Source organism: Chenopodium album, chromosome 11 (assembly GCF_948465745.1).
Source record: "Chenopodium album chromosome 11, dcCheAlbu1.1, whole genome shotgun sequence".
Lineage (NCBI taxonomy): Eukaryota > Viridiplantae > Streptophyta > Magnoliopsida > Caryophyllales > Amaranthaceae > Chenopodium > Chenopodium album.
The window spans coordinates 46,932,228-46,956,567 of record NC_137844.1 but is presented as its reverse complement, the minus strand read 5'-3'; the positions used below and the strand labels follow the sequence as shown (position 1 = coordinate 46,956,567).

Here is a 24,340-nt window from a genome sequence, read left to right as displayed (position 1 = left end):
AAGTTTTATTTTTAAAAGGAGAGTATAAATACTTTAAAACCTCAAGATTTTTCCACACAAGTTCATAATTGTCAGATTTCACAAAAATTCAAAGATTTTCTCTTTATTTTCTCTCTCTTCTTTTTCCCTTATTTTTCTTTTCTTTTTCTCTTCTTTTTCCCCCTAAAATCCCACGCACTCTCCTTTCTCCTTCTCCCTCCTCACGCACGACCACACCACCGGCGCCGCCACCACCACCACCACCGGCGGTAGCAGCAGCACCGACAGCCCAGCCGGCCAGCCTCATTCTCCACCCTCTGTCTCCTCTTTCGGTTTGTGTGTATAAAAAAAACTTATTTAATCCTAAAATTATTTATTTATATTGATTTATTGTTTTAAAGGCATGATTTTTATTATGTTTTGGTGTTGATTTTGGGATTTTGATGTTGCTAATTTATTGATATAAATTTCGGATTTTTATTTAATTAAAAACGCCAAAATATAAACCCTAGAAATTGGGGATTTTGTATAATTGGTTAGGGATTTAGGCTAGGTTATTGTTATTGATTAATTCATGGTCTAATCATGTTTTTGATGAGTTTAAAGCCTTCAATTTAATGCTGGAATTTATTTACACACACTACTTTTTAATTATTGAGTTAGGGTTTGATTAATCATAAAAGGGATAAAGGTTTTAATGATTTATGTATGATTTATTAGTCTAAAAGTGATGTTTTATACTAAATAAATATGCTGGATTTATTTAAGTCATGAAAATCAAATCTTTTTGAAAGGATTTAAAGTACCCACTTAAGGAAAAAGTTTTATGGCTTTATTGTCATCAAAAGGGGTTGATTAGTATGATTTAAATAGTATTATAGTTGCTGGAAATTTGTGAGAATAGTGGATTAATTATAGTTATGTATTTTTAATTGTAGGAAGTTTCAAGCTAGGTGATTTCTAGCAAGTGTGGCCGAGTTTAGGCGTTATTCAGGGTACGTATGTGCACAAGAATATTTGTGTATGCGTAGTATCATGCTAGGATTGTGAATTGTGATTGAAGTGATGAATTAGTAGCATGTTTGGTTGATATATGCTTGGAATTGATGTTGGTTGAACATGAATTATTATGCAAGCATGTGAATATGATATTTGAAGCATGATAGAAGTTGAATATATGTGAATGATGGAAGTATGTTTTATTTTTGAGTATCAAGGAAACATGAAATTAATAAGCAAGGCTTATATATGTTTAAAAGTGTTATAATTAGAATTAGTGAACATGATTCATGAATTTTATTCTCACCCAACTATTATTGGTGATGACTCAAGGAAGTTAGTTTATTTATTTACTCACTCAAGTAAGTTGAGATCGAGTCAAGAAAGTTTATTAGTGCATTCTATGCAGCACCAGGGTAGTAATCGTGCAATTTTGTGCACAAAACTAGGCAAGGAACTTTAATTAAAATAAATAGTATGTGTTCACTAATTAATTCAAGAATTAATTGGAAGAATGTGTTGATTATTATTATGTTAATTCTTGATTAAATGGTTGGAGTCTTCACATGTTAAATTGATAAATCACGTAAAGTGTAAGAGGATAAGCACCAAAACTCTTGGAACATATATACCTTGAGTATGAACATATGGGTGGAGTTATGGGGTTTTATATTTAACCATAGCTTCTACAGGGATACAGGACGTTGTACTTTCTTTTACTATTATTTATGCGCTAGAATTCCGTCACCAAGGTGTGACATAAAAGGTGCCAATTAGGGTAGCTCCCTGGTTGGAAGCTCCATTTTTAATGGGCTATATTTTTAAGGATGGAAACCCGTTCGATGCGTAATCCAAATCTATTAATTAATAATTAATATTGCTAGTTATGAGTCAAAGGTAAGTTGACTGTAATTGTATGGCAAGCATGTTTTATTTCTATTCTTATTGATAGGATATTCATGTTAGTGTGGTGCATATGTACTCTGCTTTTGTTGATTCGTACTTTTGTGTTTGTGTTTGTATTTGGCTTTCCTTTGGTTGGCCCTACTATGACCCATTTATATGGTGAGTAGAAGGTTTAAATAAAGGGAAAGTGACAGGTACTTGAAGCATGAAGAGTATGATGGAAATGAGTGCCGAGAGTTACTTGTTATGCTTTCCTAGTTTTATGTTTTGAATTATTTTATTATGAACTAACCTTTATGTGTTATTTAAAGTAGGATTTTTAAAAGGGCCATCTTTGGAATGGTTCCAACTTGTGATTTAATTATTTTATTTTGTTTTGAGGTTGTGAACTCAAGTTTTATTTTGAAAGTTGGTTTTTAATTTAGACTTCCACTGTGTGACTTTGAAAAATAGCCTTAGCCGTTATCACGGTGGCGGCAATATTTTGGATATTTCCTTAAAATAGTTTTAATTAGATTAAAAAGAGTAATTTAAAATAAGGGAATTTTTGGGGTATTACACTAGTAATATTACCCGGTTGTTTAGTGCTCATGGTGCATTGGTTTGGTCAAGTAACGTCCTACGATGGTGTATTGGTTTGGTCAAGTAACATCCTACGGATAAACGATAATATGTCCATTGAAGTTGGACTATGGAATTTTTTTATTTTTTTATTTTATTTTATTATTATTTTTTTTTTATGTTCATTGGAGCTGAACTACAAAATATGTGTGTTTTTGGGGTTAAACTATATGTTCATTGGTTTTAAACTACGTAGTATTATGTTGTTTTTATTTACAATAATCTTTTTCTGGGGGTTACCTACATATATGTTCTAAGATCTTGACATGAAGATTAGACATGTTATTTGTTTTTTTTGTTTGTGTTCTTTTGATTTACCCCTAATGCTCTTTTAGCTAGGTTCGTGTTATTTTGTGTTTACTTCTACTCAATAATTTTTAATTATGTCATTTGAATCTAGCTTTATGTTCATCAGATGCACAATGTGTAGTTGTGCACTATTTTTACTCATTAATAATTGTTACTCATTAAGATAATTAAGAAAAGTAATTTTAGTGCTCTCTCACCTCTCCTCCGCTGCTAGGTTTACTATTTTTTGTCTTGAAATTAGGTCAAGTATAGTTTGATTTCCGATCCATTCTCTTTGTTTTTCTTTAACTTTTCGTTGTTAATTTCAATAAATTACACCGAGTAGTGTAAATGTATCAGTTTTAGCTCCTTAGGGTGGAGTAGTTGATTGTTTGTGTAGTTGTTCATTCCCTTAGGGAATTATTATGGGTTTGTGTTCTATATTCTTCTATCATATCATTGATTTGTTAAGTAAAGAATTGTGTGGGATCATAAAGATTGTCAATTTTTCAAATGTGTTCAAATGAATCAGATAAAATTCGTCATCCTATTGGCTATTAAAAAATATACAATTAAACCGTCTTTCTAAAATCGTTGTATTTTCCAACGTGGGTGTACCGTAATGCAAGATGTACTAAATGATCGTAGCCTCAATGAAAAATATCTTAGTTTGATTTTTTTTTTTTTTAAGTTTCTTAAATTAGGTTTAAGCCTAATTAGGCAAAACAATAGCGGGTAGCTTTTAGCGATTGAGTAGTAGGTACTTGTTAGGATAGCGAGAAGCAGTCAATTAGTAATGGATAGAGATTAGCTGTTAAAGTAATGGTTAATAGGATAAGTGTTCCCTTATACTCTCTATTATTGTTCTTGAAACTGACAGTTTATCTATTTATTTATTTTTTTAAAAAAAACAATCAAAATTCATTATTAATTTAGTGCTTTTTATATTATTTGCAATTAATTTGCCACAAACTAAGTTTAGACCTAATTTGAAGATATTTGAGTGTTGAGAGAAATCAACAATATAGGAGAAGTTGCTTGTTTGATTGAAAATCGAGAATTTTAGTGTGGAAAAAGATGGGAAATGAGGAAAACTTGATGACAACTAACCCTCAAAGCATTTGAAAAATATAAGGTGATAAAAAAAATGTTTATATTAATATATCTTTTCATGTCCATTTTTTTTTTTTTTTTTTTGTTTCAAATGTTAAGTTAATTATCATATGATGACGTTAAATTTTCCACACTAAACAAAAAAATACGAAAAATAACAATTTAGATATCTAGACATTCACTTTTTGAAAATGAAATGAGCACATGTGCTCGCTAGTAGTGACCAATTTAAATCTATTTATCCCTCTGTTTTCATTTGTTTTTTACGTTTCCATTTTGGGTGTTTCTATTTACTCTTTACATTTACAGTAGGATTTTTCTATTTTAAGACATAAAATTTGGACTACTTCACCCTTACTTTGTTTTTATTACCTCATATTGCCCTCAATTTTGCATGTGATAGTGTACTTTTTCCAATTTTATATTGAATGGGACACTAATTTAATGTTCATTATTACCTTCTCTCCCCTCTCTCCTCTTCAACCTTTACTTTCATTATTTTTTGGTAGTAATAGTCTCCTTTACCATCTCCCAATGAATTATGAATTAAGGATGACAAAAATGATTGAATGTACTCACTTTATTAATTTTCCTAAATAACCGCGCATAATTCTAAACATAAAGAATAAAAAGAAACGGGGGGAGTATGTAAGGGTGAGCATAATAGGGTACCCTGTTAAAATTTTTAGAACCGAAACCTATTGCAACAAGTTTCTAAAAATGAGAACCAGAATTGGAACCTATAGAATAGATTCCTGAAAATTAGGAACCGGAACCTACAGATTCCAGTTTTGATTCAGAGTACTCTGTCTTTTAATATTTTGTACTTTTTGTAATTTTATTTTTAAAAATTATAGGGTCATAAATTTACAGTTTGCAAATATAACAAACCAAAAATGGTTGTTTACCAAATTTAATACATATAGTTATAACAATTATTTTTATTTATATTAAGTAAAAATTGGGCTTCAATTGATTAATGATTTGGGCTTAAATAACATTTTTATTAGGTTACAAGGTACCCTACAAGTTTCGGTTCCAAAATATCGAGAACCTGAACCCGAACATTTTGCAACAGGTTCTCTATTTTACCACCCGGAATCAGAATCTCTTGTATAGGTTCTGATTCTCGAACCTGCAGTTCCGATTCAGGGTACCCTAAATTTTTGCTCACCTTTAGGAGTATGTACATATATCTATTTTTGTTAGAAATCAACAAAACATGTGTCAGATACTTATACATTATGCGTGGTCGAATTCTACACCACCTGCATAAGGTATAGGTCAATCCAAAAATATTTGATGAAAATTACATGTGAATTGCTAAATCACATTCGGTATTTATCAGGTAACGTCCGTATTTCAACACTATATTACAAACATGCTCCCTTTTAATTTTACCCTAATTTACTCTTACCCTGATTACCCTAATTTACTTTTACCCCTTATAAATTTCCCTATTTTATTTTACCCCACCAGCCACCAAACAACCACTAGCACCAGCCGCCATCCACCATCCACGACTCTAATTCATATTTTTTTTTTTTAAAAAAAAAAAAAACCTTTAGTCAACAACAATTTACACAAGGGGTGAATGGACGAGTTTACGAAATTGCCGACGCCATCGGAGAGGTCACCTATGGGTACGGAATCGGTGAATGTTTAGAATATTTTTCATTTTTTTTTATTTCGTAATTGCCAGAGGAACGCCTGATATTTTAGAATCTACCGTGGAACATTCTAAAATTTCAGGCGTTCATACCATTGTTTGCCTGGTATTTTAAAATGTTCCTTGGTAGATTCTAAAATATTAGGCGTTCCTCTGGCTGCATATGAGAAATGCTCAGAAATATTGAATCTACCATGGGACATTCTAAACTATCAGACGACCCATGGTTGGAACGCCTGAAATTTTATAATGTTCCACGGTAGATTCTAAACTATTAGGCGTTTCTTCCATGGTACATTCAAAATTTTCAGGTGTTTCCTCTCTGATTATCATTTTATTATTATTATGTTATTTAATTATTATTATATGATTATTACTATATAATTTTATGGGTTCTTAAGTAGTTTGTTTTGTGGTTTTTTATATAGGATTCAGAATCAGAAAATGGCAGTGATGGTGTGAATTATAATGGCCATTTTCAAACCGACACAGTGTTTTCTAGTTTTGATGCTGTTGTTGAATGGGCGAAAGATATTTCCCGAACAATCGGATTTTTATTCGTCTCATCATCGTACGAAAAACCACCGATGGTCGGCCGTATCGATATTTAGCTTGCGATCGTGGTTGAAAGAAAAGGCCAAGAGATTTAGAGAATGTGATTCGCAAGGACACTAAAACTAAGTCCGTTGGGTGTCCTTTCTACATCAATATTTATTATAAGAGAAGCACCGTTGGTTGGAGGATCCATGCTAAAAATGATGTAACCAATACCCACAATCATCCATTCATTGTGTATCCTGAAGGCCATCGACAAATCAGCGATCTTATTCCAGGAGCAAAACAGGTTGTGTGTAACTTGACGAGGTTAAAGGTTGCGCCTCGTAATATCATGGCAACCATTATAGAGCAATTTCCTGAAGGTCATCCAAACATCAGACATATATACAATTATAGAAGTGACATTAGAATGGAGGAGTTTCAAGGAAGAGGAGTGGTTCAACAATTTCTGCATTTGGTAGAGAGAGTCACTACATTTACTTGGTTATAGTTTATGACATCAGCGTTTTACAGCATGCATTCATGGTGAATCCGATCACGTGCAACTTGTTACGCACATATCCAGCCGTACGTGATTGGTATGGACTCTACATACAAGACAAACAGATACGGTATGCCATTCTTTGAGATAGTTGGGGTTACACTGACCAATCAAAATTTCCTTGTTGGCTATGTCTTTATGAGAAACAAGACACAGGCTAGTTATCGATGGGTGCTTCAGAGTTTGAAGGATTTGATCGGATACCAACGGGAGCCATCAGTGTTCTTAACTGACCGTGAGCTTGGACTTTGTGCAGCATTGAAAGCTGAGTTTCCACACACTACGCATTTACTTTGTAGGTGGCACATTAATAAGGATGTCGAAGCTTATGTGACTGGATTGTTCAAGGACAAGATGGTGGATGCAAAGTTCAAAAATGGTAGATGGAAACGAGTCATGGATGCTGCATCTAAGTCGGAATATGAGTTAGCCTTGTAGAGATTGAAAACAAGTTGGGGTCGGTATCTGAAAGTTGTGGAATACGTTGAGACTACCTGGCTCCCCCAAAAATAGAAATTTGTGACGTGTTGGATGAACATAGTTCTGCACTTTGGTAACGTTTGTACATGTAGGGTTGAGCACTCGGCAGTCAAGAGTTGGATAGTTACATCAACTGGTTCTTTGGATACGGTATGGGCTCGAGTACATTTCCAGATTGGAAATCAGATTGTTGGAATACGTAACGCTTTAGAGGCTAGCTGTAAGGAATATTTCAAGCATCCCACACTTGAGCCCCACTGTGATCATACACTTAAGCATGGTGGCGTCCAAAGGGAAGGAAGCTAGAGTAAAAGAGTCGCCAACAAGTTTTAGGAACTTGTAAATCGTTCACAGGGTGAAGGTTACACCCTTTCACGATCCATGAGATTGCTAACTCCATAGTGGTCCGGAACCATGACTGGATATTCGGGGATGAAGGTACAAATCCAACCTAAAAGAGATTGAACCTGCCCTAAAAATAGGCCTCTACTTTATTCTTCTAGTATTCATGTGCGCTTTCTGACAAACATACAATTAATATATTAATCATAATCCTGTTTAATCTACGTTGGTTGAATATTAATGCACAAACAAATCTATTATTGAAGATCACTTGTATTAAAATCACATTAGCCTAATTCAAATTATTAATTATCTTATTAAGCGTGATTTCAAGTACAAATTCCCTTTAAACCTGCAAGAGAGGGCGTGATCAAACAATAACAATAATATTAAGCAACATAATAATAATATTGACATAACAAATCATCATCATCAAAATATTCTCAATAAAGCATAATAATGTTAGCAAGATCTTAGGCATGATACTAACATGATTAATAACAAATCCTAGCATGTCACTAAACATTAAAGATTAAAGCTTTTGCCCTAACATGATAGAAGAAAATAGGAATCAACCTAAACATGATACTAGAAAGCAATAAAAGACATCCTAACATGATACTAGGAATTTAAATAATCTAAGCATGCCTTCTAAAGATATAGAGCAATTAAATTACTCACTTTGTTGCATCGTATCTCTTTCTATCAAAACAATACACACGTTAGTAACTTCAATAAAAATATTAAACTATAAATCTAATCAAATAATTGAAATAAGATTTGGGACCAAACCCTCAGAAATTATCAACCTTTCACGTCTAGGGCGAAGACAACTTCGAGCTTGGCTATGTGTGTCTAAGTCTCGTGATGGACGAATGTTGTTTGAAAAGGCAAGGTTTAGAAAGATGGAGAAAGAATAAGCTTCTAGCTTGGAGATAGAGAGAGAATAGAAAGATGATTGTTGATGATTGTTGTTGGTGATTGAAAACGGGGAAATACGACCCTATTTATAGAGAAAAACATCCGGAAACGATCAGAGAAGATCGAATTCTAATCGAAGTAAAACTGCACCCATCGCAGCACGATGGTACTGTTGGATAATTTTTACCCGTACGGAATCTTTTATCGAATATAATTCGATAATGAGAGTCCGTACTTTATCTTTTAAAATCAGATTAAATCATTTAAAACACTTGTTTTATTCCAATTAAAATTCTTTATCTTAAATATATAATTATTACTCCTAATCTCTTTAGAATTTAAAATAACCTTCTAGATTATTCTAGAAAATTAAAGTGATTCCTAATGACTTTAGGAATGATAATTAATGGTCCCTCCACTTGATCATTGGGCCACCCATAAAACTCATCTAATATCCAATTTAATATTTAGGCCATAACTTCCTCATTATCCATCGGAATTAGGCTTATAATATATCATTGGAAAGCTCTTTTCGAGCCTCATCCAACTACACTATTATTAGACCCTTATCACGGACCAAATTAAATTGGATTGGATATTTTCATAAATAAGGTACGAAAAAGGAATATTATTGAAAACAAAAAGAAGCATTTTTATTAAAATAGAGTAATCACGAGACTCTTTCACATTTCACCTCGTTCGATAATCAAATGACGTGAAAAGTACTCATCGCTGGGATTGGTTTTGGGGAGACACAATTTGGTGTCTACACTAGTAGATCTAAAGTAGGTGAGAAGTATAGGCACATGCCGTTGTAGCGGCTAAATGGAAAAGTTTCTCATCATTGTCTGTCTTTTCTTTACGATGAGACAGAAAGAATGAGAGAGTTGAGTTACGAGGTGCATGAGCGTTGTGGTTGTGCTCTACGGATCACCCATGGGATACCATGTGCTTGCCAGATTTATGATTCAATGCGTGATAAGAAGGGGTTGTATTGCAGCCAAATTCATCCATATTGGTAGAGCCTTATCATTGGTGATGGTGTTGATATTTTAGAATTCGTCGACGAGTCGGCAGAAGAAGCAGCACATTTTCGTTCCCTTGTTGATGAGGTTTTGGCTAGTGACCCTGTTATAGTTCGAAATGTTTCTCGCATCATTGAAGATGAGCTGCATCAGAATCATTCAGATCTTGAAGAGCCAGAAGTGAATCACTCAACACGGGGTCGTCCACGGAATCATTCAACTAGGCGTGACCGTAGCCATTTTGAGAACGTTGAGCGTAACACTAGCGGTCGTAGAAGGAGAAGGCCGGGCCAACATGGTTCGAGGCAAAACCGTCGAACTGAATTCGGTATGTTTTTTTTTGTTATATATATTTTTCTACCAATTACGAATGTTTATAATAATTTATTTTCTACCCATTACGGATGTGTATTTTTTTTAGGAGGAAATGGATTCAACATCGAATAATGTAGGTACACTCACTTGCTTCCCGGACCTATATTGCCTTACATAACCGGGTGGAATGATGTCATTGGTGATGGCAATTGCGGCTTTCATTGTGTTGCCGCCTTCTTCATGGGTGATCAAGAGCAATGGAGGTTAGCTCGACAATTCATGGCTAATGAGATTACTGGTTATCCACACTTATACAGGAGGATTTATTACGAGGCAGGTGGTTAGGATTTTGAGATACAACGTATTCGTTGGAGCGGTGGCCCATGTAGGGAAAGACATTGGATGGTAGCCTTTCAAGATTTGTATGTAATTGCAACCGTGATATTAATGGCATTGGACCGACACCAACATGCTACTATCCTTGCATCACTGTGTTACCGTTGTGGGCCCCCGACAATGCTACAACACTAGCTCGAGAGTTTCTTATAGGTACAGTGGGTGGGTCTCATTTTATACTTTTACAGCTTGACCAAGACCATCCGATTCCCCCGATTGCAGATACTTGGTACCGGGCTCGTGAACCTAGCGTTATTGGATGGGAGCAACAATACCAATGTAGAATTAGTTTGTGGGAAAGATTAGTTGCGTCATGATAGATGTAATGCGTTGTTCAAAACTTAAGTAATGATAAATGTTTGAACTTTGATTTATGATTATTATTATTATTATTATTATTATTATTATTATTATTATTATTATTATATCTCAAAAACATACAAAGTTATACAACCTATAGAAAATTAGTGGGAAGCCGAGATACAAAGTTATTATTATTATTATTATAAGTAAGCATGCCAAAAAAAATTAAAAAAAAAAACTAACAAGTTAAGTGCTCATGTCCGTACAAATAATAAAAGTGTCCCATTACAATCAGAAAAACAGAATAATAAAAGTGTCCGACCAATAATTAAAGAGTTCAACTAAGAATAAAAGTGTCTAGCGTAACTCAAATCATAACCCACGCATAACATCCCAATCATGAAGGGCCTGTGTAGCCATGACCTTAGTCTCACGGGACATGGGCCCATGTGACTCGGCAAGTGCACGCTGTGTGAACTCAACGAAGCGTCCAACCCACTGCAAACATTATAAAATGTTAAAAAAAATGAATAAAATTACCAGATAATAAATACAAAGCTAAAGGAAAATGTACTTACATAATCAGTATTGGTCCTCTCAGGCAAACCGCGACCCTGAGGTATGTCAAGGGGTGACACACGAGGGTTAGAGTATCTGACCAACCATGGAATGTAATCGTCCGTGTATGTAGGCACACATTGTATGCCTATCCAACCTTTTTATATTTATCGTAGAGATTTCAATGGCTTTGTTAATTTAAATGTTGTCAAGTCTATACTCTGTATTTATCCTTTTTTTTTTTTACATCATTCACACAACATACATTATAATTTTCTCATGAACATCATATTCTATGCACACATTGTATGCACATCCAACCTAATACTATCTCTATATTTAAAGCCAAGAAGGGAGTTTTGGTGCATAAATTTCATTAGATCAAACTACCCCTCTCTTAACAACTAAATTTCAATCAATCAATTCATTAGATAGAGTAAGGAAACAAGAAACAAAATTAATAACAAAAACAACTAACTTTAAATTCCATGAACCATATTAAATAATAACAACTACAATTTATATCAAGCAATAAAAAATAATCAACATTGACATTACTAATAATAATAACAACAACAACAAAAACATTTACAACAACAACAACATCATCAAGAAAAATAGTTAAAAAAAAATGAACGCCTTAGAGATTTGAAAAATCTCTAGGCTAGGAACGCCTGGAAGTTTCGGATCCCCGGGGGTTCATTCGAAAATACCAGGCGTTCGTGGTTCGTCTGGGGTTCCCGAACAGACGCCCGGAGATCCGGAATTTCCTGGCGTTTCTAGCCTCGAGATTCCAGATCTCCAAGCATTACTCAACCTCGACGGAAAATGAAAAAAAAAAAGACGAGTCACCTGTTCGCCGGTGACGACGCCTTTGGCTTTGCGATTTCCAGACATCTGCGCCTCCCTTGTAGCGTCAACGCCTAAATTTCTTAAAAAAAAAATCTTGGTGATTGAATTTGGTGGTAACCGATGGTGGTGGTTGATAATGGGGGTTGAATTTGGGTGAAAGAGAAAGGGCAGGTGAAAAGGGTGAAGAGAGAGAAAGGTAAAAGTTAAAAGAAAAAGTTTTGATGGGTTATTTAAGGGAGGGGTATATTAGTAACTATATTTTAAAATACGGGCGTTATCCGGTAAATACCGGACGTGATTTAGTACCCCCAATTACATCCGTATAATCTCTTTTCGGTATATCAACCACTATGTGACTCTTTGAGTATCTTCATTCGCCATTGCCAATCATGAAGAGAAACAAAAAATTTGGAGAAAATATAACTCAAAACCCAAGTTAGTCAATTTTAATACTTTGTATTAAATTACCAAAAAGAAAATCTTATAATTTCGAAATGACCCATTATAATAGATCTAAAATAAAAATAAGTTGAGTCTAGTCCGAAGAGGATGATGCAAAATGGAGTCATTTGATACTCTCCGACAGTCCGACTTGCTTCATATTGCCGTTTTTTTTATTAAACAAAAAAAAAATCTTCTTTTTCTACAATTGTTGGATTCTGGCTCAATTATTATCAGACGGCCCATTTAATTATTGGACGGCTGACCCAATTATAGCTGTGGCGGGTTAGGGTTTTTTTAATGGGCCTCAAACCCATTGAACTGTAATTGCGAATATCCAAAAAAAAAAAAAAAAAAAACAGATTTAATTGTCAGCTCTCCATTGAACCGCACTCGACGTTCTCCATTGAAGCACCTTCTGATATTTGTATCCCCCATTGAAGCACCTTCTGAGGTATTTTCTTGTTTTTATTTGTAATTATGAATTTCATAATCTAGGGTTTTATTTAATTTAACTTAATTGTCAGTAGTAATAAGTTTAGGGTTCGAAAATTTGAACTATTGTTTCTAATTAGTAAGACTATATGAAAGATGATAACCAGCGATTATGTTGCTAGAAATTGATAATCCCTAAAACTATTTATGTGATAATTGAATCAAATTTGGTTGCTAATGTGTTGCAAAACCCCTTAATTTTGAAATAAGGGTTTGATTTTGTTGCTATTGTTGTTGAAAGAGTGTTGATTTTGTTTTTAAGATGAATGTCATTGAGTGGATCTTCTGATCATCTTGATATTATGTCTCTTTTTCTATATCGGACGGTGATTCATGTTAGCCGACCTCAAATCATTTTGGGACTAAGGTTTTGTTGTTGTTGTGGTTGTGTATTGTAGATTGAAAGAGATGAGTGCATACAAGGCTTTCAAGGCACAAGTGCCAATCGCATGGAGCCCCAACTTGTATATAACATTGGTGAGGGGTATGCCTGGAACCCGAAAACTCCACAGACGAACCTTGGAGGCGTTGCGTCTTGGCAAGTGCAACAGGACTGTTATGAGATGGAACACTCCTACTGTTAGGGGAATGATACAGCAGGTCTCACTATCATATGCCTGTTGAGTTGTTCTCGTTGTTGTATACCTACCTAATGATTTGATTTCAATCTGTTTCAGGTTAAAAGGTTGGTAGTTGTTGAGACTGAAGAGATGTATAAGGCTCGAAAGGAAAATCAGGAGAAGCATCGAGCTTTACGTCCTCCACTCATTGTCAGCCACCAACCTCCTACTCCTGTGACTGAATCTTCTTAGGTCTCATTTTGATATTATGAGGTTAGCTGTTACTTCTTACTTGAGTGTAATTCTCTCATTCCTGTTTGTGAGTCTGGTTGGCTATTATTGTTATAAAGTTGTTTCTGCGAATGATTAGCTGATCCACCATGGTGTACTTGTGGTAAAGTTTTCACCTTTTGTCCTTCAGAAAGTAGAGAGAAATTTAAATGCTCACTTAGTTTTATACTTCTATGTACTGCTTTTCATCCCAATTTGTTGGCGTTAGTTTGGAAGGAACTGACAATTTGCACAAAGAAAGGATGTAGTCCATTATTTTAGAATGAAAACCCTACTTATTTGTGTGCTTATTACATGTTTACATCAAGATATGTGGTTCTGGATTGTGGTGCCTCACTTCCTATGTTAAGAAACTAATACAAATCTTTACAAAGGCTGGTTGTTGAGATTTTACTTTTTGTGAGTGAGGAGTCTGGAAGTATGTTGTCGGGTGTATTTAAGGGTTTTGGATTTTGGAATGTCTTCATTTGCATTGTTTTACCCCCTCTGAATTCCTGGTTATACAGAGTTAATATGGACTTGTGACCCTTCACTGCAACATTAAGCTGAGAGATGCTATGCATATAGTTGTGCTATGAATATGGTTGTGCAATTTGGTTGTGATATGCATAATGATTGAGAAAGTGGGAGTAAGTTTGTTTTGGCTTTAAGGTCTTAGGCTTCAGTAAGTGATATGTACATGGTCGTTAAAATAGTTCACATGCCTGGAAGAAGCTAATCCTATATATATAATATTAATTATTCATCAGCTGTACCAATCAGTTTTAGTCCAAATGGAGTAGAAACCAAACCACATATAGCTCAATTTCATTGTAATTGAACTAGAAGATACTTAGTTGATAAACATCAGGGAAAATAAAGGCTTTAATCCAATGAAAGAGGTGACCGAATTCTCTACATAAATCTTATGTATTGATATATACTGATGTGGATTTAGGATCCAATAAAAGTAATTTATAAATAATATGTTCAATCAATCTTGAAAGAATGAATTGGATCTTGAATCCCCAATTATACTCTTTGACTTCTTGAGATAAGTATTCAGTTAATACTCTTAAAATGGTGTGTGTGTGAGACATAGACTCAGATTAATTAATTTAGTTATTATTTGTAATAATCGGGTCTGGTTTATTTTACATCTAAAAATGAGGGATACTATGGTATTTTATTAGTTGATTGGCATAATATTATCTCAGGCTTGTTAATATGGGCTTAGATATTCTTTTTTTTTTTTTTTTTTTTTTAATTTTAATTATTGGTGTTAATAATTTATTTCGATAAGGTAATTTAAGTCTAATAGCCCTATATAAGGGATTTTGTAATACATCATGAAATTATAGTATGAGAGTGAGAATTTGAATTTGATGTATATAGTGAAATTTATCGTCTTTTAGGAGTGATACAAAATCTTTAGTATTAATCAAAGGGTATTTTGGGATTACTTTTTGATTACTTAGATTAAAATTAGTCTAAAGTGTTTAAAACCCTATCCCCTTCTTTTGCTTAGCTTTTCCATGTTAAAAGTAAATGCTCTTTATGGAAGATGCTATCACAAATTTCATATCTTTTGCATAGGTGTTTGCGTCTTCATAGCATGGATTGAAAGTTGTTTTATAGTTAGGCTGCTTGTGATTTTCAAAAATAATATTACCATTGAATTACTTTTTTTTTTACTAGTCTCAGATGTTGCTTCAAGCTGCAAAATCAGCCCTCTTAGATATCAAACTTTGAGAATATGCTAAGTATAGTGTTACAAATATGATTTATGAGTAATTTTTTTTTAAAAAAAAAATGTTTGCATAAAGATGTTGGAGTTAGCTTTGAGATCATTGATGGACAGAATTAGGTATGTAAGTTCAACATAGTGGGAGTTAGGTATTCCGTATTCAATGTAATCTTGACTCTTGAGAGATGCTATCGTTGGTGTTACGTGCTGGACTAATTACAACTTCAATCTGGTCTCTTTTCATCGCAACTTGCAAAGAATTAACATTGCTTCTTTCCTCAGCTTATGTGTTTCATTTATGGAGGAGATGAGCCCACTGAAGACTAAGTAATTGACTTGTGCTGAATTTACTGTCCTAGATCAACAAGTGGGTTGCTAGAGTTCTAAAATCTGGATTTTGATAACATGTTTTGTTATATTATTTGGATCCCATCTTTGTAATATGATGATTAATGTCCTCTAATTCAAGGTCTTTTCATACTTGGCGACTGTCATGTGAACAGTTTCCTGATAGATTTCTGAACTGTTTATGCTATGCAGGTGCCAAATACTATTTAGGAATCATGAATCCAAGACCACTCAGTAGGAAGCTCATCATAAATTCATCAGACTTGCTGATGATTTCAAATTTGATCCTCTGGTTGTATGGATGTGTGGCTAAGTCTTCGAGAAAAGGTTGTTTTACAAACATATTGTATAAAATATTATCACTCAAAGGCTGAGCTGAGATAGGATCAGTTATTAGAGATGATAAACACCCCTCGTGGTTTAAGCGATGGGAATCTGCAATGTTGATTTGATCTTTTCTGCACCATGAAATTCCATTTTGTACTTCGCATGTCTGGATTTCTTCTTGCAGTTTCCCTAGGTCCTGTTTTTAAATGACAAGGCACATCCAACATTTGGTCTTCCTATAATGTCAACTTTTGACTATTGATTTCTTATCTTTGTACCCCATAAAGCATATGATCTGATGAAAATGTCCCAGATAAATCTAGAAATGTAATTTTCACTGTATTACTGTACGGTTTTTGACAAATTTGATTTTGACCAATGAACTGAATTCCGGCTAATATTCAGGACGAAGGTAGTACAAATATAAAGTTACATTCTCTATGGGTTCAAGTTAACAACTGAGAGCTTGTTTGGTTACCACAAATTCCTATGGGCAATGAAAATTCCCATGAATTTCAATTTTCATGGGTTGTTTGGTTGCCTTGTAATTTGTAAAATGCAGGCAATGATATTTCCTTGGGAAATCATAATTGCTGTACGGTACAGGAAGTTTCTCACCTTGTACCCCCTTGGTCAATTACACTTCCCACATGAATTTTTAGAGTGAATTTACGATTTTAGCCCTGAAATAATAAATTGGCGCTGCTTTTTTTTCATTTCCCTCCTTTTTCCCGTCACTTTTGTTTCTCTCTCCAAACTCCTTTGCTTTTCTAGTAGTGGGCATTTAGGTGTTGTGGCTATTGTGTCTCATATCTCTCCATCTCTTTCTTCCATAATCAACCAGGGAACCAAATTATAGGTATGTAATTTTATCCTCTTCTTCCTTGGTTTATCAATTTGATTTGTAAGAACTAGTACATCTACATTTTCATTTTTCTAAACTTGTGTAAAGGATTTGATATGGAGGCTTGTCTAAATTGGTTTAGCAAGGGTTGAATTTTTGCTTTCATTATTTCTCCGGAAATCTTGGTGCATGTAAGTAAAATGGGTGATATAAATTATGAGGTTCTTGAATTGACAGAAAAATTATTCCAATTTGATAACCTAGGTTTTTAAATTACCCAAATATTTCTGAATTGGAATGGAGAGCATAGCATGGATAGGGTAGAAGGAATTATTTTTTTGCAATTTTTTGTATGATTTTGCATAATCACTAAGATAATGCTGTTTCTAGTAAAAAAAAAAATTAAAAACGTTTTCTGGGTTCAAATTTTGGTTTCTGGAATCTTCTTCTTTAATTATTTATGGGTTCAATTTTGTTAAATTTCATAAATAGTTGGATGGTTGGGGTTTAACGTTTTGATTAGCTTGTAGTATAATTGATGAACAAAGGGCTTAAATTTGTTTTGGGAGTATTAATCATGAGTCCATGATTCTAGAGATACTTTGGCTCAAATTATTTGTATTTTGCTATGATTAATCACAATTTCACCATGATTCTTTATTGCTAAGAATTTTAAATAGTCAGATTTAGATATATATGAATTTGGTGTATGCTTGAACTTGGGCCCCTCCAAGGAGTATATACATTCTTTGTTTGCGTAAAAAAATGTAAGGATATATATTAAGGCATGGATTTAGGAGTATAAATTTGACTACTAGAGCATATCTTTTTTTGACAAGTACTAGAGCATAACTTAAGAGTATAATTTGAAGATATTGGTATATTGTGATTTGTGAGGTTATTGCTTGATTTTACAATTGTTACTTCAAACTACACGGCTAAACTTGATGATTGAATCCTATAGTGTATTTCGTTTGTGCTTATTTCATTTTTGTTAATAATTTTACATATTTTCAATTAAATGCATCTGGATTATTGTTCATTTTAAGGAGCTCTTTATGTGAATGAATATAGTTTTCAACTTTCTATTTTATTTCATTGTAAATTGTGAAGTAGAAGTAGTATACATTTGGTGATATAAGCTTATGAAGAGCATTGTTTATAAATATTTGTCAACAATCAGCAACTCCTCTCATTTTTTTAGATTTTTGCTATAGATAAGATGTACAATATGCCATTATATCTTTGTCTTTCATATATATATTTTCTAGGTACGATTAAGTTTAGATATTTAATACAACCTTCCTTTGATTTTTTTTTAAAAATTACTCTTATGCAACTAAGACTAATTTTTATTTGTTACTCAGCTATGGCTCGTATGCCTTTAAGTAAACAGAAGAAGATTGCAACAACATGTATTGTCATATATAGGCAATTGATGATCATGTTAATGAAAATAATGGTTGATCTCGTGTATCTTCTTACTATTTTGAACGTCAAAATTCCAACGCCCATAACCTACATATTTGATAATTCTATGGAGGAAAGGGTTTATGCTAGGATTTTAAATATAAGACCAATGATCCAAGGGAGTGATGTAGCATGTTTGGATAACCTTAGAATGGATAGAGCTTGCTTTTATAAGTTCTGTGAGATGCTTAAGGATGTTGGGAAATTGCAAGGAAATAGGAATTCAAGTTTGGAAGAAATAGTTGCTTTATTCCTTTTTACACTTTCTCATGATACCAAAAATCGAAGAACTCAATTATACTTTAGAAGAAGTGGGGAGACAATTTCAAGGCACTTCAACTTGGTTTTACAAGCTCTTCTTAGATGTCACCATATTCTATTTAAAAAACCAGAGCCAGTGACTGAAAATTGCCAAGATGACAGGTGGAAATGGTTCAAGGTAAGTTGCAGCTTATAGTAATTTTTTTTTAACAAGTGCATACACATATAAAATCAATTAATAAGTGAAAAATTATTGTAGAATTGTTTAGGTGCTTTGGATGGAACACATATCTATGTTCGTGTTGGAGACAAAGATAAAGTTAGATTCAGAAATAGAAAAGGAGAGATTTCTACTAATGTCCTAGGTGTGTGTACACGAGATATGAAATTTGTGTATGTGTTACCTGGGTGGGAGGGCTCAGCACATGACAATAGAGTTCTTCGTGATGCACTTTCTCGAAGAAATCCATTAAGAGTCCCTCAAGGTAATGAGAACATCTAATTTTTCATTAATTAGTAAATTAAATATAAAGATCTGTTTAAGTCTAAATGGATTAAAGACCTTTTTTTTTAAGGTAACTACTACTTATGCGATGCTGGATATATGAATTGTGAAGGATTTTTAACACCATTTAGGGGTCAAAGATATCATTTGAGTGTTTGGAAAAATGGTGCTCAACCACTATGTGCTGAAGAGTATTTTAACATGAAGCATTCTCAAGCAAGAAATGTCATAGAAAGATGTTTTGGATTGCTGAAAATGAGGTGGGGTATTCTACGAAACACAACTTGGTATCGTCGTAAGGTCGTATGTAGGATTATTTTGGGTTGTGCTTTGGTACATAACTTCATTCGAACCTATATGAATGTCGATCCTATGGAGCATTTGATTGAAAATTATATGCAAGAAGATGTTGGTGAAAGTATTGAGGTTATGGAGACTAGCACAGCATGGAATTCTTTTAGACATGACCTAGCAACTGAGATGTATGTCTCTTGGTTGCAATCCAGGGCTGATTAAGTAGTTGTCTTGATTTTAATAATCTACCCTCGTACAACTTGTATTACGAATTTTTTTTTGTAAGAATACTATTACTATTAATTGTACCATGACATGATCATACCAGAGCGTGGTCAATTTTGTGTACAATTTTATGTATTATACAGATATATATCTATATCTACTGTTTTTATTTTTATGATATTTATTATTTTGAATGAGTTTTGCGTACTTGCTAACTATGAAGTTGTATATGTCATTAATTATTATATACTTAAAGATCACAAAAATTTTGTATGTCTCCTGTAATATGTGTGCTGGACAGAGTACATGCTTTCAAATGAGTCAGTGTACTGGTCAAGGGAGCTTCAAGCAAAGTGCTGGAAGCAACTCTACTAGAAACTTGTCGAGATGGTCATTACATGAGGATCGTGCACTTGTTAATGCCCTGAATGATCTAGTCGATCTTGGTGGATGGAAAACTGACAACGGCCAATTTAAAAATGGTGCTTATGCTAAGCTTGAAGCTCTTATGAAAGGAAAACTCCCCGGTTGTGACAAAAAAGCTAAGCCTCATATTGAGTCTCGAGTTAAGCTTTTGAGAAAGCAATACGATGCTATTACTGAAATGCTTAGCCCTAGTGCAAGTGGATTTGGGTGGAATGATGAGGGAAAGTTTGTCACATGCCCGCAAACTGTTTGGGATGAATGGATTAAGGTAATTATTAGAACTAATGTCCTATATTGTTTGTCTAATATCCTTGAAAAAAACTTGATGACTGAACTTTGTTTTATCATTCTACTTGGCAGAGCCATAAGAATGCTGCAGGGTTACGCAACAAACCTTTTCCATTTTATGATGACCTAGGAAAGATTTTTGGCAAAGACAGAGCAGTGGGAAATGAAGCTGAAAGTGTGTTTGATGTGCTTGAGGAGATGGAGCAAGAACAGAGAGGTGGAGAAGAACAAGAAGTCCATTGTAATGAAGAGGAATGTAGTCCAACTTCTGAATGTAGTCCTACTGGACCTCCACCATCAGCAACACGATCTACTACCAAGACAAAGAGAGCAAGGACAGAAACCATTGAAGCCTTAAAAGACTTTTCGACCAAGCTTGCAAAAATTAGTGACGTGATGGAAGGTGCAAGTGAACATATTGGTCGTCTTGCTAGTTGTTTTCAACATGAGTCTAATTCTGCAGAGAGAAGAATGAAAGTGACAAGTGAAATCATGAAAATGGAGGGATTATCTCCAAATGATGTTCTTACGATCTCAAAGAAGATTGCTCTTAATCCTCTTGAAGTCGATTTCTTTTTCAGCCTTCCAGACGATTACAAATATGCTTATGTCCAAGGTTTGTTGATTCCCGATTAAAAGGTATTTTTGCAAGTATACTATGAAGAAGAGACTAGTACCTAAAAGGATCATATGAGCTGCTCTTCAAGTCTCTTAATTAGCAGGACTATTATTGTTACTTTTTGTGATGATACACTACAATACGACACCAATATATATGTGTCGGCTAATTTACTATTGCTGCTATGTCGATTATAATATTTTGTGCAGCTTTTTGTGATTTAAAATAGCAAGATTAAATGTAAATTTTTTGTAATGCTCGTAACCTGACATTTTATGGATTTCATCAGGTTAACTCTTTTGTAAAGTATAATGTATCTTTTGTAAGGGAAGGAAGGAAGAAACAATACTTCATAGCTCATCTTTTTAATTTGATACTGATGCATGCAAGTTGAAAAGTGATGTTTATTTTTACGCTTATGTGGACTAGTGGAGCATGTAGTTTCCATATGATTGAGCTTTTATACAGTGGATTAGATTAGTAAAGCATGAAACTGCCATGAATGAATGTAAAAAAAAAAAAAAACGTAATTTAGCTCTTATTAAAGAAAAAATTAAGAGTTGATTGTTTGTGGCAAGTTTCAAAAAAAAAAGAATGTATTATAATTTTGATAAAAGGTAGTTAAGTTTGTTAAAATACATGGGAAATGTAGCAAGTGAACCAAACAAGATAAGGGAAGTAAAATCCTAGGAAGTTAAAATTCCCAAGTATCAACCAAACAACTTTAAGCCAATTCCTAGAAATTTCATGTAGTAATTAAATTCCCATGTGTTACAAATTCCTTTGGGAAATAACTTCCCATTGCAACCAAACAAGCTCTGATTATTAAGCTCGTATGCCACCACCATGCTTCTCTTACAAGTATTCAGCTCTATTATGCATCATCGTCGTTGCAGCCAGCATCCCTATATCTCACACATCAAGATTCGCAACCTACCTTTGACTATAGTCGTTGTGCTAGCTACAGGGCAAGTTATGGTCTCGTGGACAAGATTATACATGTAATTTTAGGGAAAACACTGCCTCTTTGTGAGCACAATTTGTAACAGTACAAGCACTACAAGGTGGAAACCACAAGAAAACATTTTTGGAGATTATTTTGAATTATATACAAAGTATAGAGTAGTACTCTCGAACACTGAGCGTCCTATCTTGCTAATGCTACCTCACCTATAGCTACTAAACATTCAAACGCGCAATTGCAAGCAATTTATTGATGTATACAAGATATGACCACACTGATTTCCTGGTTACAGAGATATCTACAAGAAAGAATTCATGTTGCTATCAAAAATTTGTTAGGAATACTATATACAAACTGTGTTCTGTCATACTCAACGATCCCCGCCAGAAACATTGGAATGCTGGTTTTTATGTAGCTCTTGCAACCTAAATGGAATAGTTGCATCAAAACGAGCACTTTGGGGGTTCTCAGCAAACGCCACATAGTAAGCCGATGCACATGCTTGTGGCCAAGCCATAGCTACGCGACTAACCAAATAACCAATCAGAAAAGCATAGATCGAAATTTCAGTTGCATATTCTTTATGAACCAAAAGTGTCCAACACCCTCCTGCTAATGCGCTCAGAGCCCCTCCTGCAATCCCACAGAAGAAGCAGAATGAACTTGTCAAATCACAGTCGATAAGCTCTTCCATCCCAGCTCTCCGGAACATCTCCCACGTGTCAGAGGATGATTGAATGATCCCCTTACAGTAGACTCCAACATGGACAAACCCCCAGCGATTGCCACATGTCACAAGTCTTGAGGCAATTCCTGAGTAACAGTCGGCACAAGAAAACAGGAACTCATCAGAATCTCCTGCTATAAGGCTGATTCCCCTAGCAGAGCCACAAACAAGGGTGACAGTCGGGACTAAGACAGACCCGAAGCAGACAGTTCCCACCATGGGTCCCACTGCCACTCTCATCATAGATGTCCAAACATCCATTGTTTCATCTCCACAAGCAAAGTTCAGATACCTGACACGCGAGACTGCCACCTGCAGTATATTCTTGACCACCTGCAGTGTCCAGGTCATGCTAAGGATGATGACCGCGATGAAAACCTTATCAATATGGGTTCCAGTCGCAGTAGCTCCACCAATCCCACCCACCAAAGCCGAAGAGTAGACTACTGATACAATGACAGACACAACAGTCATTGAAATACTCTTCTGTGGAGGAACTGCAGTGCAGACAGATAGCACAGAAACAGCATGATTAAACCGTGGGTTCGCCCAGCAAGCATACAATGATTGAATAACAGCTACTAAGATCGATAAAATTCCGAAAGCTAATCCAACTGCTGAACCAGTAGAAATCAAAAGAACACCCATGGCACAAGTTAGCAGGGGACTAAACCAAAATGCCAATTTGATAGCTCTCGACGGATGACAGTACGTTACAGTCTGCCATACTAATCCAGTGATTCCTGCCAATCCAACAGACATCAGCATCGGAGGATACCACTCCGTTGGATGAAACCGACGACGAGCATGCTTAGATAGAAAGCCTCTGATGATCAAAATCACAGCAAGCACAAAAATCACAAGAAGTTCCAAATAAAACACAATCCCAATAATCTTCCCACTGAATTTTGGCTTATCAACCGCGATTCTTGCCTCTTCCACCTGCATTGACAATGATTTTCTTAGGAAATCTTTATGCAAGATCAAAGTTAAACAAGAACATACAATAACAACCCAATTAACTAAATCTTAATGGGTTTTTTTCCTTTTTTTTTTTTTTTCTTTTTTCTTTTGACGTGGTAAAAATTATGTAGTACAAGCAAAAGAAAATAAAGTTAGACAAAAAGAACAAGAAATTGAGTAACGTGTTAGACTATAACATAAAATAAAATGATAATGACTAGTAAAAATGATTAAAACAACTTTAATTTAAAGCCATGAAATTGAGGAAAGCGAAAAATAATTACTTGTGCAGGATTCTTGTGAAGATCATCTGCTTCAACTTGAAGATTCTTATCACCTTTGTTATTAATTGGAGTTACTAATGATGAAGAACTCATGATTCTTGCCATGTGAGAGGCACTTCTTTAATGTTTTTTTTTTTTTTTTTTTTTTTTTTTTTTTTTTTTGGTGGGATTTAAATTTTTGTTACTTTTAATTTCTTGCGCCTTGAATTCAGCAAAAATATAAGGATAACCATGTTACAAGTATATAATTTTGAAAATCAGTTGGTAAATGATAAGAGAAAATTAAGATAATAACAACCAACAACTAATATTGACCAATTAATTAGTGACAATATTTTCTATGATAGTTTACCTTATATTATACACTTTTTGTTATGTCTTCAAAATAAAAAATAAAAAATAAAAAAAAAAAATAT

General features: G+C 34.3%; 2 protein-coding genes and 1 long non-coding RNA gene across 7 annotated transcripts; 2 read left to right on the top strand and 1 right to left on the bottom strand.

Moving 5' to 3' along the window:
- The first annotated feature begins 12,646 nt into the window (after positions 1–12,646).
- LOC145568983 (uncharacterized) lies at positions 12,647–16,209 on the top strand. Its single transcript, XR_014096036.1, has 4 exons — positions 12,647–12,761; positions 13,201–13,402; positions 13,480–13,635; positions 15,920–16,209. It is a non-coding gene; the product is annotated as an uncharacterized LOC145568983 (long non-coding RNA).
- A 347-nt stretch (positions 16,210–16,556) lies between these two features.
- On the top strand, positions 16,557–21,339 carry LOC145567632 (uncharacterized). 5 transcript variants are annotated; one of them, XM_081626955.1, is made up of 4 exons: positions 16,557–16,913; positions 18,266–18,807; positions 18,889–19,114; positions 19,205–19,753. In XM_081626955.1, exons 2-4 carry the CDS (start codon positions 18,268–18,270, stop codon positions 19,648–19,650), a joined length of 1,212 nt encoding a protein of 403 aa, XP_081483081.1. In that variant the 5' UTR covers positions 16,557–16,913; positions 18,266–18,267; the 3' UTR covers positions 19,651–19,753. The 5 variants fall into 5 exon arrangements, with proteins under 5 accessions (XP_081483081.1, XP_081483082.1, XP_081483083.1 ...); XM_081626956.1 differs by lacking the exons at positions 18,266–18,807; positions 18,889–19,114; positions 19,205–19,753 and adding exons at positions 19,955–20,347; positions 20,440–21,339; XM_081626957.1 differs by having other exon boundaries at positions 16,557–18,807; positions 19,266–19,753.
- A 741-nt stretch (positions 21,340–22,080) lies between these two features.
- On the bottom strand, positions 22,081–24,072 carry LOC145568982 (protein PNS1-like). The gene is made up of 2 exons (XM_081628359.1): positions 23,925–24,072; positions 22,081–23,619 (listed from the first exon to the last, which is right to left on the bottom strand). Exons 1-2 carry the CDS (start codon positions 24,027–24,029, stop codon positions 22,321–22,323), a joined length of 1,404 nt encoding a protein of 467 aa, XP_081484485.1. The 5' UTR covers positions 24,030–24,072; the 3' UTR covers positions 22,081–22,320.
- Positions 24,073–24,340: the final 268 nt, after the last annotated feature.